This window comes from Lichenostomus cassidix, chromosome 2 (assembly GCF_008360975.1).
Source record: "Lichenostomus cassidix isolate B80296 chromosome 2, HeHo_3.0, whole genome shotgun sequence".
NCBI lineage: Eukaryota > Metazoa > Chordata > Aves > Passeriformes > Meliphagidae > Lichenostomus > Lichenostomus cassidix.
This window is the reverse complement of record NC_139482.1, coordinates 99,427,105-99,442,224: the sequence shown is the minus strand read 5'-3', so window position 1 is coordinate 99,442,224 and position 15,120 is coordinate 99,427,105. Positions and strand designations below refer to the sequence as shown.

Below are 15,120 nucleotides of genomic sequence, written 5' to 3'. Positions count from 1 at the left end.
TTTTTTGTTTTATCCAATTGTAGACGATAGTTTCAGCTATGAGCACTTTAATACCCCCAGTTCCATTGGCCAACCCAGAAAACCAATTTCGAATGGACTACATCAAGAGTATAGCTCCTCTTTCTGACTTTGACTATACACAGGTAAGAACAGAAACCACTGATTTATTCTGCTTCAAGGGGGAATGTGTTGCTTCACTTTGATTTACTGAAACATTGGGGTTTTTTACTTTCTGGAAGATAGTCATGGGAAGATCTTATGCCAGCATCGCCTCTGGTTAACTTTCTTACAAGACTGTGGTGGTTGCACCTGTTTTAGTGGTGCAGGGTTTTGTTTTTATGGATTTATTTGCTGCTGTGTGTCAATGCTGTTTCTGCATTTAGTTCTCTTCAAGTTATCTGATGCAATCATACATATTGACACATCAAATAAGTCTGTGTTGAAAGCTTATTTCCTATGTGGAATTAGATGCAGGATGTTAGTCTGAGGAGTTACTGTCTACCTGCAGAAAAGGATATAAAGGGAAGTAAAAGGCTAGAGTGGCCTCAGTGTTGTTTCCCATACTTACTGCACTTCAGAGTGGAAACCTGCATAATCAGTGATCAATAAGGTGCTTTGCTTCCTCATGTATTGTCGTTGGCATGAGGAGTGGTTTGCTTGTATGTAAATGTTGCTTTAATTTGATATGGAATCAATGTGGAATTTCTGCGTGGAAGCCAGTCTTTTGTAGACAAATCAGAGATACTTTTCAGATTAACTTGCATAGGCATCTTACATCATTTCTGTCTTCTAATGTTATTATTTATAGGTACGTGCATAGAATGTTTCATATTTTATGCATGACATGAAAGCAAGTGCACAGACATTCTGAATTTTATTTTTGCAGTAGCACAGTTTTTAATTTGCCTTAAAATGGTATGGAAAACAGTTTGTTATGGATACAGTAAGGACTTAAAAACATCTTCATTTGTTGGCTAAATGATTGCAAGTTGTACATTCTATCAATACTGACAAAAAAGCCATTTACAATAGAGTGTCTTTAGGTTATTATTGCTTCAGGGTGGAAGGGGGAGAAGGGGAAGAGTCGTTTCTTTATTATGTGACTCATATTCTCTTGATGTGTGGTTTTGCCTCTGGTAAACCCACCACTTTGAAGGTTCAAGATAAAGAAAAATTATCAGACATCTTGTACAGTTAGAATTTAACACAGAATGCAGATGTTAAAAAAAAACGACTGCAAGGTACACCCACATATTGCATAATTGCTCAATTGGTGGATGTAAGTTAGTGAAAATGAGAAACTCTTTTAGAAATGGAATGTGAGCTTGACGTGAAATATTTGTCTTATGCAGGTGTTGCAGTTCTGAGGCCTTTGTTTCTCATTTTATGTAGATTGGGGTTTTTTTTCTCGAATTTTGACCCTCAGATGTTTGAGTATAAAAAATTGGTGCTACATATACTTTGCAGTTCTCTATAGTACATCTGTTCTTTTGAGTTTCTGGAATAAAAGAAGGCTAAAGTGGACTTCCCATAGGGATGGAGATATTTTTTATTTTTATTGCTTTCAAATTTTCCCTTTTTTCACAGAAGCTGGCTATATCTAGTCAAATTTGGCTCATGACTTGGTATTTTATACAGAGGAAAATTTAGCCTTCTTGGAGGGGAAAAGAATGGGACCCAGTGGACTTTGAAACAATTAATAATTCATTTGAAATCTCAATTCAGAGTCCATTTTGGTTTAAAATAAAAATATTAATAAGTGTTTTTCAATGAAGTAGGTGTTTTGAAAATACCATCATGTTATTTGAAATAGTGTCAATTACTAATCCTAATATTTTTTTAAAAAAATTAAAAAGTTGTTACAAGTTCAAAAGAAGAAGAGAAATCTAATTCTGGTTTAGAAGTAAATATATTTCTGCGTCACTTTCATATTTTCCCTTCTGTTTTTTTCTCAGCTCAATTCATAGGTTTAATATTTGTAAAATGTAGAGTATGCCTAGATTTTCTGGGGCTTTTGAGTTTTTCTTGGTTTAGAATGTTATTTATCTCCAGGAGGATTTGTGAACAAGGCAGATTGAAAAAAAAATGCTATTGTGCTTCAGGGCTGAATTTGATTCCAGTTTAAGCCAACGATAAAGTAAAATTAGGTTTCCAGCTGAAATAACTTTTGACCCATTTAGTATTTTTGGATAAGGACAGATACAAAAATAAATACTTGGATAGTAATCAGTCAGGCATCCTCTGCTAAGTATTACTGATTCTGTAATTAATAGCTCATGTATGGAATAACGCAGTGAGTCCAAACCGATACAATATTTAGCAATAGACATTCAGGACTTTAGGTCTAGTCATCCTTACTTCAAAATAGTTGTAAAGGAAAAAATGCTGACTTAGGCAGCTTTGGGGCAAATTTTGGCACGTTCTATGAAGTGACAAAGGTTACCCGTCTTTGAATGAGGGAAGAGGCAATTTTAGGGTTTGTAACAGTATGAATGGTAATGATTTGTTAAAGACCCTTAGTGTTGCAATTTGAATTACAGATGTGTCATTTTTTGGATGACATTAGCCATGTAATCTTTGTCATAAAATCAATGTGTGTTAGTTGAAGATGGATTTCAGATACATTGCATGCCAAATGGGGAAAATAACTGTACCTTATCATGAGTCTTTAAAGAGAGATCCCTGATGAAATGCAGACATTTCACTGATGGCTCAATATCACCAATACTCCTGGGGTGCTAATTTAAACGTATTTGTGACATATTGGATGTGCTTGGACAGACATTCTTAAACTGCATACAAATTAACTAATACACATTTAATCGTGAAAATTATCCTTAAAATAAGTGCATATGAAAATACTGTTTTCCTGTGGGTGAAATCATACTCGTGATTGCAATTTACAACTGAAATTCCAAGAACTTGAGTAAAGATGGGGACTTCATATTTAGCCTCTAAGGCATTTTGGGGCTTTGTTTGTCTGGTTTTTTAAATTACATACCTCTCTACAAAATGTAAGCAGGACATTTTATTTAGTAGTAATACAAATTTTAAAATCAATGGTTTTCTCTTCACAGCCTTTTAACGTTACTTTAAGAGTCTGTGGAGTGCCCCCCACAATAGTTTTACTTACTTTAAAAAAAATCATTATTTAATCTGGTTTGGTTATGTTACCTTGATGATTCATTTAGATGATATAAAAAAAATGAAAGCTTTCTGGATTTCTTTTATAATTTTTATGTAGTCTTTCATTACTTTTATAGAAGACTGTACAATTTTTACAAAGTAGTTCCTGGCTGACTGATGCGGTCTAATTCTAGAAATCCTAAGAATTAGAGCTAGAGTTTTTACAAAATTAATAAATAGAAATCAGTCAAGTGTCCACTGTATTTTCTTCCTTGAAGTCGTGGTAGGTATCAAGAGAAATTTTTGTCCAACTAGATTAGGCATAATCTTTGCTCAAAGGTGGAATCAGCAGAAGTGCTTTAGCACTGGAATTGTATCATGCAGCCCTATCAGAAAGAATTTTTTTTTAATTATTTTTGGCAACATGTTGACTGATATTTGCTAAAGTTGAATTTGGAATTGACCTGCTGCAATTATAATCCTTTATTGATGGGGATTCATTTTGTCCTTTGTGAATCAGAGTGAACATATTAAGGCCATATTATGCTGATAGCTGTGGTGCATTATGTAAGTGTGTGTTTACTCAAGTTCAGTTGTCTTCATTAAAGTTTTTGAATTTTGTGGCCACTACAAAACTGCTTGGTGCATAATTCCTTTGCCCTCTGTCTTCCCCAAAAATGCAGCCAAATTAAGTTGCTTTGTATAAAATACGTCTTGGATGAAGCTCGTCTGCTCAGTTTCGTGTGGGTTTATCGCAGGTAGTGGTTACCTGCCGCTGGACTGCACAGGCAAATGTTTGGCCATACGAACCAATTGCCAGTGAATGTGAATCATCTGCTTTGTAGAGGATGTGTAAACACTTAATGGGTTTTAGGGAGCAGGGAGAGTTTTCAAAAGATTCATCTTCCTTTGCAAAGAATGTTTTGGGAAGGCAAAGTATTTTTTGGAAACTTCATAAGTGGTGTATTGTGTGGATGCAAACCCTTGTGCTGATTTTAGTATGTGTTTTAAATATAATTTTTACAGCTATTTTTTTAGTCAGGCAAGCTCTTTAATTTAGCTCTTGAGAATGAAATGTTCATGTGTGCATTTAGATTAATCAGGTCTGCAGTTTGCTTTACATTTTCAGATATTGCAATTTGAGTTCTATCTGATGACTTTAATTTTCCTTAAGGTTTTCTTCTTAAAAATCAGGACTTTGTATTCATAATATAAAGACATTATAAAGAAAGATAAATACTTTTGCTCAGGAGTTGAAGTTGCATAGATTTTTGTTAGGAATTTCAAATTTTTATGATACCTGGTATTCAAATTCAGACTTGTGTTGATGCCTGGTGATGGCAGCTTTTCAGAGTGTGCATCTCAGTGTTTGCAGCTACTGAAAACATTGCTCAGGTGAAGTGTAGTATTGGGCTGTAGAAAATCTTTATCCTGGATTAAAAAAAAAACAACTTGGTAAGTATGGTTCATATATGGTTGAACTTGCTTGGGTTGTGCAGTTAACACTGTGACTTAATTGGACCACAAATTGTTTAAGTTTCCCTTTAATGTGGTTGATGTAGCCCTAAGGAGTTACAAAATAGCATCATCTTCATTTTTTTGATTGTCAAATAACTCATGAAATTTCCATTTCTTCATGAGTGTGAAAATATACAATGTTTTACGTGAAAATAACATAGATCAGAGAATGCAGCGACTATTGCCACTCAAATAGCTTCACTTGATTTTTCTTTGTATCCAAATTTTTACTTTAGGGCTTTGTTTACCATTTTGCATAGAATGAACACAAGTTTTTATAACTACCTGTGATAGCGACACTTAACATTGCTATGGTCAATATTAACTTTTTTAAATCAATTAGACTTTTAAAAATCAAGTCATTTGTGGTGTTTTGTGGTCTAAGATGCACATTGGTAATTTTTCATACTTATACAAGTACATAATTTCCTATTTAAATAAACACAGAAAGTGTATGAAAGGCCACACAATGATAAAGTTGTGTAGATCTGACAACATTATTACTGCCCTGAATTAATAACACCTGAAGAATTAATGAAGATGGCTGTCAGAGAAGGACTACTGAAAACACATATACTGTTACAGCTGTTGGCAGCTCCTTAGTCTTCATACAAAGGTTAAAATTGTCAGGAGAACTGAGGCTGGAAAGTAGTGAGTGTTGGGGAGAAGAAGCAATCACATAACCCATGAAGTATCTTTGTTGTGGTAGTAGTTGGTTTCATGCTGTACACTATGAATTAACAGGAGATACTGAATTTGAGCTCTTTTCATGTGAAGAGCAGATTCTGCTAAAGCCCAGAAATATCTTCCCTTCCGTATGAAATACCTGTTCACATGCAGATGTGTCTGCCTTTCATTAAATCAGCAAACTGAGTCCTAAATGTTCCTGTTAGTCAGTGTTAAAGTTACAAGCATGTCATACATGAGATCAGAAAAATAGTTCATTGTTACTTTTTATTTTGTTCTTACTCTCTGTAAGCACTGAGTTTGCTTTTGGTGGGTCAGTCAATCCAGCAGTAGTGCTTTCAGAAATAACCAGTAATTATTTTAACTGTGTAGTTTCAAAAATACAAGACTGGAACTGGTATCATACTATGAACAAGTATAGGACAATTGTGGAGGGGGGTGGCAGGGGAAACTCCAACCCAACAAACCCCAAAAAAATCTATATTTCTCAAATTTATAGTATATACTGGCACTGTTAAATTACATAATTGTACCATGATTTTCTTTAATTCCTTTATTTTATCCCTTTAATAAATACTCTGACTTTACTGAAAGCAACTGGAGCTTAAAATTGGAGAGGTTTGTGTAAAGTACTGCTCCTGTGAAGCACAGAATTTTCTGCTTAAGGTGCACAGTTTGTGTTTGGGATGGTGCTTGCTTTAGACAAAAGAATTCCTGATGTTCAAGCATAAAGTAAGTTTTTTGCTATAGTGGAACATCATTCTGTAATAAAAGTGGAACATATTTCTTGTTCCCCTTGTTCCAAACACACTGACCCACAACAGTTTATACCAATGATAAGTAAAGAATTAAATTTGTATCACAGGAAAGGAGATCAGGAATTTAATTAGGCCCTCAACAATTAACAGTAGAAATACTGGGATTGGGAGCCATAGGAAATCCTGTACATGATCACAAATAATCTGAGGTTAATAAATAGAAGTCGTATTCAGAAAAACAACTAAAATAAGCATATATTAAATTTTGAGGTTTTTTCTAAGCCTTCCTATCTCATATTTTTAAGAACAGATTCAGCTTTAAAATATCTGGAAAAGATTCACCTTTTTCATGAGTACTTTGCATTTTTTAGAGTATATTTTTTCATAGCTCACATTGTAAAATAATTAATTTCATTCTGAAAAGGCAGTTATTTGAGAAAGTCTTACAAACAATGCTGCCTGTGAATCAAGTTCAATGTTACATTAAATATTACATCATCATAGTAACACCAAATTAAATGTTTGTTATCTTATATTGTGAGTCTGATTTCCCAGATAGTGAGGTGGTATTCACACTTTATCCAGCCTGCCTTATTTATTATCATCACACAACACAGAGACCTTCATTGTGAAACTGGAAAGATATTGTCATTTATTATTATTATTGCTGCTAAGTAAAACTTAAGTTATTTCTGTAGTCTCCAGACCTGTTGACATTTTCTGGTATTACTTCCAAGTTTTGGACCTATTAATAAAAATTAATTAGAGGGTTTTTGACAGTCTGTCCAGCAACCAGTCAACTACTGCAAATTATTAATAATGAATGTCACATTCTGCCTTTTTTGCCACAATTTGAGCTGAAAAGTTCATATACTTATATTGCATTTTACTAAGATAAAAATATTTTTACATCTAAATTTGGATATTAGGTTTGATGGTAACAGGAAGACTAATAGCTTGAATTATCATTTTAAGTAGGAGTGACTGATTCTCCTCACAGAACCAAAAATGTATTAAAGGATCATTTCTGAGCATTAGAATGTTTTCGTTCATGAGGTGTTTTTCAGTATACACCCTAATTTTGAATTTGAGAAAGGCCGAATCAATAGGTTAAAGCCTGTACTGTCATTATCTTGGACTCGCCACAGGTCTGTGAAGGTTTATTTTAAACGGTGGTTGCTTTGGGGATCTGCTGTTTTGAATTCCTTCCCAACTGTGGCTGCTGCCAGGGTATCCCCTGGATAGCTGCGATGCAGAGGTGGCAGCAGTCCTGTGCCATCCTGGGAGGTAAGGCTTGGCAAGACAGCTGATGGAGTAGCATTGATCCCTAGGTTAGTGCTTGACAGAGGTGTAGTAGCCTGGCCAGAATCCCAAACTGATCCTGATTTCCAGTCTTTCCTCAGGGAAGAAACAAAAGAAATTCTTGTAATTTTTACCACTACTGTTGAGTTGCACTGTAACCTCTGTAGAAGATTTAATTACTTAGTAGTTTCCATATTAAGATTTAACATGAGCTTCAAATGATTGCAAGAAATTCCCTTGCTTTTTCCCTTATATGTAAATCAAACTGTATTATAACAGAAGTAAATGTAAATAAGTGCAAGAAGTAGCCACACTGTTAAAGAGGACACACGGTCTATTTAGTCCACAGATAATGACATTTCAGACTTTAACAAGTGACAGTTTTCAGAGGAAGGGTATTGAAATTTTTTATGTATTGCCATTATTTATAAACTACATTAAAACAGATTTTCCATCACAACCAAAGAAAAGGTAGACATGGCAGAGTATGTTTCAGAATTGTCTTTATTATCAGTTAATTCTTTTAATATCTAAGCCAAAAATAACAGGTTGACTTGCTGCTTTTGCCATTTTTGAGTGTTCTGTAAGAGTAATATGTTTAATAGTCAGGGAGAATCTTTGTTTTTTACTTCAGTGGCCATGATAAAAGTGCACAGATCAGGGATAAATTGTCACATATATGTATCTTGTCACTGAAGCCAGAGGAGAGCTATGGAACAGAGACTGTCACCTACTCAGATAATATTAGTGTAATTCTTTAGAGTTTCAAAGAAGTGAGTGTTCATGTACACAGCAGTGAAGAGCTGCATTCCCCTTTCTTCAGCCCTGGATGAGATCACAGCTTCTCTTTCTGCAGCAGTATTGAGCATTGCCAGCTTAGACCTTTGCTTGCTTTTTTCATCACCTCCATAGCTTCATCCATGGCTTGTACTTATTGTCAACAGCAGATTATCTTTTTTATTGTCAACAAAGACTGCATACACAGACAGGATATTTTGTTTCCAGAAGGTAGCAACCTGAGCTGAGGAACAGAGAACAAGCTAAACAGTGTGAACAGGAGGTTCTATGTGTATCTTGCATACACTGAAGTAAATAGGATGCAAACCAAAAAGTATTATGAACAATTTTTTCCCCTGAGGACCTAAGAAGCTCTTTATAATAAATATAAATAGGACTCCTATAAAGCAGATAAAAGGCAAGAACAATGCACATTTGCAGTTAACTGCTAAAAGTTTCCATACAATGTTTATGGTTTTGTTCTGTCACCCATGTCACATAATTTGTTTTTCTGTAGTTAAAGATACTCAAGTTTCAGGGCCTTCGCTTTCAAAGGAGTGAGAAGGAGAATGTAATTTGTACAACACAGTTTCAAGTTTGTATTGCCTTTTACTTTGGAAACTTGTAACAATTTCTTGGAACAGAGCTACCTCTGGTTGTAAGCATGCCAGCTATCACATGAAGCATGCAGATTATGGTTTCTTGCATTAAATCAGTAGATTAATTTTGGTTGGTTTAAAGTGTACTCTTGTAATTAATCTACTAGTATTTGTTTTAAAAACCTATGCTGAATGTTTTGAAAGGATATTTATCCTTAAGCAAGAAGAATATTGGGATTTTTTCTGTTACGTCGACGTTAGAGATGAACTTTGCCTTATAAATCTTTTAAAAGTAAACATTTTCTGACACTTCTGCCAATTCATTACATTTGAGTTTTCTTGGTGCTGTCAGTAGGACTTAAACATATTTTAATGCAAATAATCATCCCACTGTTTTGAACTGAAATTGTTTAGCAAGATAAAATAGGCTAAAGATATGCAAGCCCTCTTATCTCTGTTAATTTGGTGAATGCTTTTTGATCACGTCCACCCTCACTTCCATAGGATGTTAAGTGACAGAGCTGTGCAGATCATTCTTTTCTTAACATACACCCACATACCTTCTTTCATAGGAGCTAAATAATACCAAATTTAAGAACTGTCAGGTAGGAAAACAAGAAAAGGCAAAGAATAGTTAACTAAAATAGGGGAAAGCATTGTCCTCACTGCCCTCCGTGCAGGCAATGAACTGCCCCTTGCCTACGCACCTGCAGCTCACCACAAACTGCAGCAGGACCTGGTTGCAGGGAGCTCCAGAGTGCAGACTGTGCTCCCTGAGGACATACCAACTCCAGGCAAAAACAAACAAAACAAAAAAAAAAGGTGGAGGAGATATGTGAATGAAAACACTATGCCACAAATATATGGTCACTAGAGGAAGAGGTCAGGTGTCATCACTTGTTACTGAAACCATGTCATTAATTGTTAGATTTCCAGGAGGTATCACAGCAGAGTGAGGCTTCATGGTAGGATTTGTAGCTTGTAAAATTTGAGTGAGAATATTCTTTCAGGTAGGCAGGTGTCCTCTAACTTTAGCTTCTCTTTCCATCTCAGGATGTCCATGCTGTCCGTTCCTTTTGGGAAGAGAAGACTCACTTATTTAGGATAGCATACTTGAGTTGAACGGTAGAGCTTTTCTTTTCCCACCCCTAGAATTAGCATTTCTAATCACTGTTGTTATCTGCTGAACTTCTCCCTAGATTTTAACAGCAGCAAATTTAACATGCTCACCAACAGCAGAGTGTGGGTATACCATGGACCAAAAGAGTAATTAGGGAATGTGTGAGAGATCATAATTTTAAAATAATTTTAGGGACTAAGAATCATGTCAGTAGAGGAAGATGGCTGTTGACATTTCTGAAAGCCAGCCATTCAAACCACAGAGGACTTTGACTGGATTTTGAAGAAGTAATGGATTAAATTTCATCCTTGGCTTTCAGTTCTACAGAGCAGGTTTTGATTCTTCTCACTGATGAATGAAAGGCTGGCAAGAACTATTATATTCCATAAATACAGAAGTCATCCTAAGCAGCGATATTCCCGAGGGTCTAATCTTGCAAAGGCTTAAACATTTGGATATATATGGACCTAAATGCACAGCTAGTACTGCCAGCAGAGCATTCATGCAGCTGAGCTTCCAGTTATACAGTGATATTAATATAAAAATCATAAATACTTTCAATTGAAAAACAAAACAAGCAAATAATTTTTCCCTGTTAATTTTATATTTGGGAGGTCGATGAGCACTTTTATGGATTTTCTTGGGGGTGGGTAAAGTTGTGTAGGTTAGAGATTGGCACAGATCTTGAAATAAGCAAAATCTTTTTCAGATAAGTGACAGTTCTCTGGATGCTATTAAGCTGTGAACAGTAGGTCTTTTCAATCACTGTGATTCATTTTCATATTGTGGGTTTTTTAATAATAATATCTTTAAAAGGCTTGGTGAACAGTAGGCTGCAGCAGCATAACTTTCTGTGCAGAAGGAAAGGTTTTATGCACAGTGTCTTAGATAATTTACCTTAAATTGATTTGCACAGCTCAATAAAACCATAAGAACATTGTACCAGCTCAGATCACGGGTTCATTTAGCACCAGATCTCATCTCTGACCATGACTGACGGTGAAATAGGAAAAAGAGTTTTAGAAGGGGACACACACATAGTAATGTTTCCCACATTGGTTGTCCTAGTCTCTACAGATTTATGGCTGAGGTATTTTTTGACTGGGAGTGGTATTTCTGGATTTAATAATTTTGGTAGATCTTTCCTCCAGGATTTTTTTTTTTTTCTTTTTTTGCCCCTCCAACCTGTGTGAGCTTTCAGTTACAGCAGTGAGTTGTGCAGTTTAAGTATGTGTTGTATGAGGAAGTGCCACTTGATTGATTTGAAGGTTTTTGTTTGTTCTGTTTTGTTGGGGTTTTTTTCCCCTCTGTGGGAGAGCTGCCCTGCTGCCCGCTGCCCATTAGTCTTCCCTAGTTTCTCTGTTAGAAATATTTCATCTTTTCTGCACTGCCCCTCTCATCCTACACCTTCAAATATTTGTCTTTTCACTTAAAGAGTCTCCTTAACTGGTTATCTCACAGGGCTTGTTCTATGTCTTTGCTCATTCTTGTTGCCCTTCCATATATCTTCTAGTTATGCTGGACCCTGTTGGCAGTGAGAAACCAGAACTACAAACAGTGTTCAAGGTGTTATGTTTTCTTCTTCACTATCTAGTCTTTTTTATTATGGGGTGGGTTTCTTTGTTGTTATTTTGCTGGTGGTGGGGTTTGGGGAGTTTTTGACACTGAGTTGATATCTTTGTATGATTAGATTATTCTATAATTCCATGAGAACTTGAGCACAGTTGCAGGAGGAATATTCATGAAGGCCTCTGTACTAACATTAGCAGAGCCCAAAGGGTACTGTTAATGATAATTATCCTTATCTTGCGTATTTTCAGACCTGCCATACATTTTGGCTAGTCTGTTAAAAAAATCCTTCAATTTTTCATTCTTTCATGTGTAATGACATGTCCTCTCATTTGCTATACTGCCATGTATGACTTATGAAGACACATTTTTAAAATTACCTACCATGACTAATATTTTCTTCCGTACAGACGGAGAACACACTTTATTTTTGTTCTTAAAATGGAAAATAAATTGCTCTTCAGCCTGATTTTGGAGAGGCAATGTTTACAGTACCACAAAGGACATTTGTGCTTTCAAATCTGCTCATAGTTCCTTAATCGTTCATTACAGTTTGCCTGATTTAGCAGAAAAGAACACCATTGTTTGGACCCTTTCTCATTAGAGAAATAAAATGTTTAAAAATACAAAATGCCACTTTTTTTTTTCTTTGCAATTTCTGATGCTGTGTGTCACTGAGAGAAAATGGTCTGAACTTTTTGATCTCCCTTGGGGAAACGCTGCAAGTAGCAGAATTTTGTTATTTTTATGTCAGTGTAGGTCTTACATGATTCAGCACTTGTGGTTTGTGGGAAAAAGTATTGTAGATTGTGATTACAGAAGCAAAAATAGTAAGGAGTGGCTACCAGAGAAGGCATCTTTTTACTGCTAAAATACCTTTTTTGATTCACTTTCTTCATTTTTAAACCTGTACCTCTGTTCATCATATTTTCTCTCTCAGTTGTGACTAGTAAATTTCAAAGAAAATAGTTCAATTCTGTTTCACTTTTCAGGTTTTTTTAGCGGTACAAGGAATAAAGAACAAGTTGTTTTAGGATCTTGGTAATACTAAACCTGTACATTAAAGTCAGTCAAACATGGTTGTCTCCAGCAGGTCAACCAGTCATCCCCTTCTTGTAGCCTCTCAGGAATAAACAGAAAGTCTCTAGGGAAGGGAATGGAAGAGGATACAGGATGCAAAGAAACTGCTTGTAGTGCAGGAAAAATTCTTTGTTGTAGTAATAGACCACAAACAATACGTTAACTCATTCTGGGATGCATTAACAAGTCTGTTACACAAAAAAGCATGAAGTAATTATGCTATTCTCTTTGGCAATGGTGAGTCTTCAGCTGGGGTATTGTGTCTAATTTTGGGAACTGAACTTAAAAAGAAGTACACAAATGGAGTCCAGAGGAGAGCATCAAGAGTAAGAGGAGACAAAGTAAACTGGGTATGTTTACTCTTGGAAAGAGAACGCTCCAAGTTGAAGGGGAAAGGGAGCCAAATACAATTTTTAGTGTTTAAAAAGTGTAATTACATATTCTTGTGCCTGTCTTTTCAGAGGGAGGAAATTAAATTGAGGAGAGGAGAAAATTCCTCTTTTCCGTGGTGCATGGTAGTCCACATGTTTGGAATACTCTGCAGCAGTGAATTTAATGATCACAATCTCACAAATACACTGAGATATAACTGCCCAGTTTCAGGCACTTATGTCTGTATTTTCAGTAACATGAATTACCTCATGCTCAAGAAGTTAAAAACTTCTTAAAATCTGGGAAACTTTGGAAGACACAAGTTTGTGTCAGTTGGTCTTTCACATTTGCCACTTTCTGCTCAGAGAGCTTCTATGGGCATGTTGGTTGAAAGCCTCTGGGACTTCTTTTCCAAAACTAAATCTTCTGTAATCATGTCTTGAATTAATCTAGGACTTCATTAGTTATCTAACTGATTTTGTCATGGCTATGTTGTGTAAACAGACAGTGATAATTTCTCCTAAATAGTGCATGTTCTTCCAGGATGCTATTTCAGACAGTGTAGCAGACTATAACATAGCACAGGCAAAACTCTCTTGTGCTTCCACACGTTGATTGTTTTAAAACTAATTCCTGACAAGATGCACATGATTCACTTCTTCTCGTGGAAGGTTACACACATTTCCTAATTGGACAGGGCCTAACATTTTCCTCCCTAAAAGCAGAAAAAAATGGCTAAGGGAAGTAATGCAGTCAGGAGTATTATCTCTAAAGGCTCAAAAAGCATGCCTTCAGATATTTTCAATTAAAACCAGCAAGCAAGAGTTTTTGTTTTCATGTGTGCACTGGCATACATATGTGCATTTAAGTATGAGACTTTTCCTACTTCTGTACAGTCTTCCTAATCTATTCAAGAACTAGGACATCTGGTGGCTAACAGTGGGGTGAAAAATCCAGTTCAGAGGCTGTTAGCTGCAGCCTCTTGAGCATGTGGAAATGAAAACAGAATTTGAAGAAAAAAACAAATTTGTCTCAAGTCTGTGGCATCAGTGAGAAAGTTCTTCAGGTGGAGGGTGGCAGGTGAGTAGCTTTGAAGTGTTGATGACAACTCCCAGCTGTCACCACAAGGAAGTGAACTCAAGAGTTCTGTGGCAAGTGCCATCCTTGGTAGTCTGCAGATTTTTTGGAGATGTGTGTTTTGCATTTGTCTTCAGAAGAGGGGTTTGAGAGCAGAGTTAAGACAAAGCTGTTGATTTTGCTAGTGAGAGGTTTAAGAACTACAGACGCAGATCACAGTATATCAGGTTTTATTAGTTCTCCTGGTTGTGATAGCAAAATCTGTTGAAAAAAGACACAACTTCCATTTAATATTCCCACTAGCACTAGTTCCTACTTTCCTAATGGAGTGAATTTAAAGGGAAAAAATGCTGACATGCATCTTGCAATGTTGTAGACTCAAAGGATTGTCACATTGAAAGGCATATCTTTTTTTTGGTTCTGTAATTGTTAGGAGTGGTGAGCTTGTTGTAAGTACAGCCACATGTCATGCTAATACCATTCCTGATCCATGAGAGATGTGAAAATACTTAAACTTCAGCAGTTGGAATCTTGGGGGAAATACAGACACAAAAAGTATGCAGTAAATCAAGGTTTTCTTTTCTTTTACTTTTTCCAAAATAGAAATAACGAAACATCTTTGCAAATAGCATAATTAGGTGGGTTTGTTTTGGGTTTTTTTATAAAAAACATATTGTTTTGCATGCTTCCAGATACCAAGAGGGAAATTTAAAATAAAAAGTTTAAGCACTTTATGGAGGGTTGCTCTGTGGAACATGAGGATGTAGTAGGGAGAAAATCCTGACTCTTAACAGTCAGTTTGACTTGGGGGGAATTCCAGGCATTTGCTCCTAGCAAGAGAGCACAGTTTGCTCTGAGCACTCTTTGTTTGCTGTAGGTAAGGGCTGCCTGAGTTGTGTCAGTGCATACGCTTTCTGGGCGGGTTTTTCCAGTGTGGAAAGGTTGGGTTCTTGTTGGGACCTGATGCTTCAAAACTGTAGGGTATATCACTGGCCAAGTGAATTTGGAATTCATAAACTTTTTTGAGATGCTTATGCTCATGTGATACCCTTTTCATGTCTCTACATCAATTATTTCTCTCCTCGGGTTTTGTATTTTAAGCAAGTCATCAGTCTTTGAATCACATCGCTGCTCT

At 36.0% G+C, this 15,120-nt stretch overlaps 1 protein-coding gene across 2 annotated transcripts in view; it reads left to right on the top strand.

The window, feature by feature from the left end:
* The window catches only part of GNAL (G protein subunit alpha L), a 180,716-nt gene that overhangs the window by 68,635 nt on the left and 96,961 nt on the right, over window positions 1-15,120 (top strand). For both annotated transcript variants that reach the window (XM_085052517.1, XM_085052518.1), the window contains exon 4: window positions 24-143. In XM_085052517.1, the coding sequence (XP_084908643.1) occupies window positions 24-143 (120 nt within the window). The remainder of the gene's footprint in view (window positions 1-23; window positions 144-15,120) is intronic.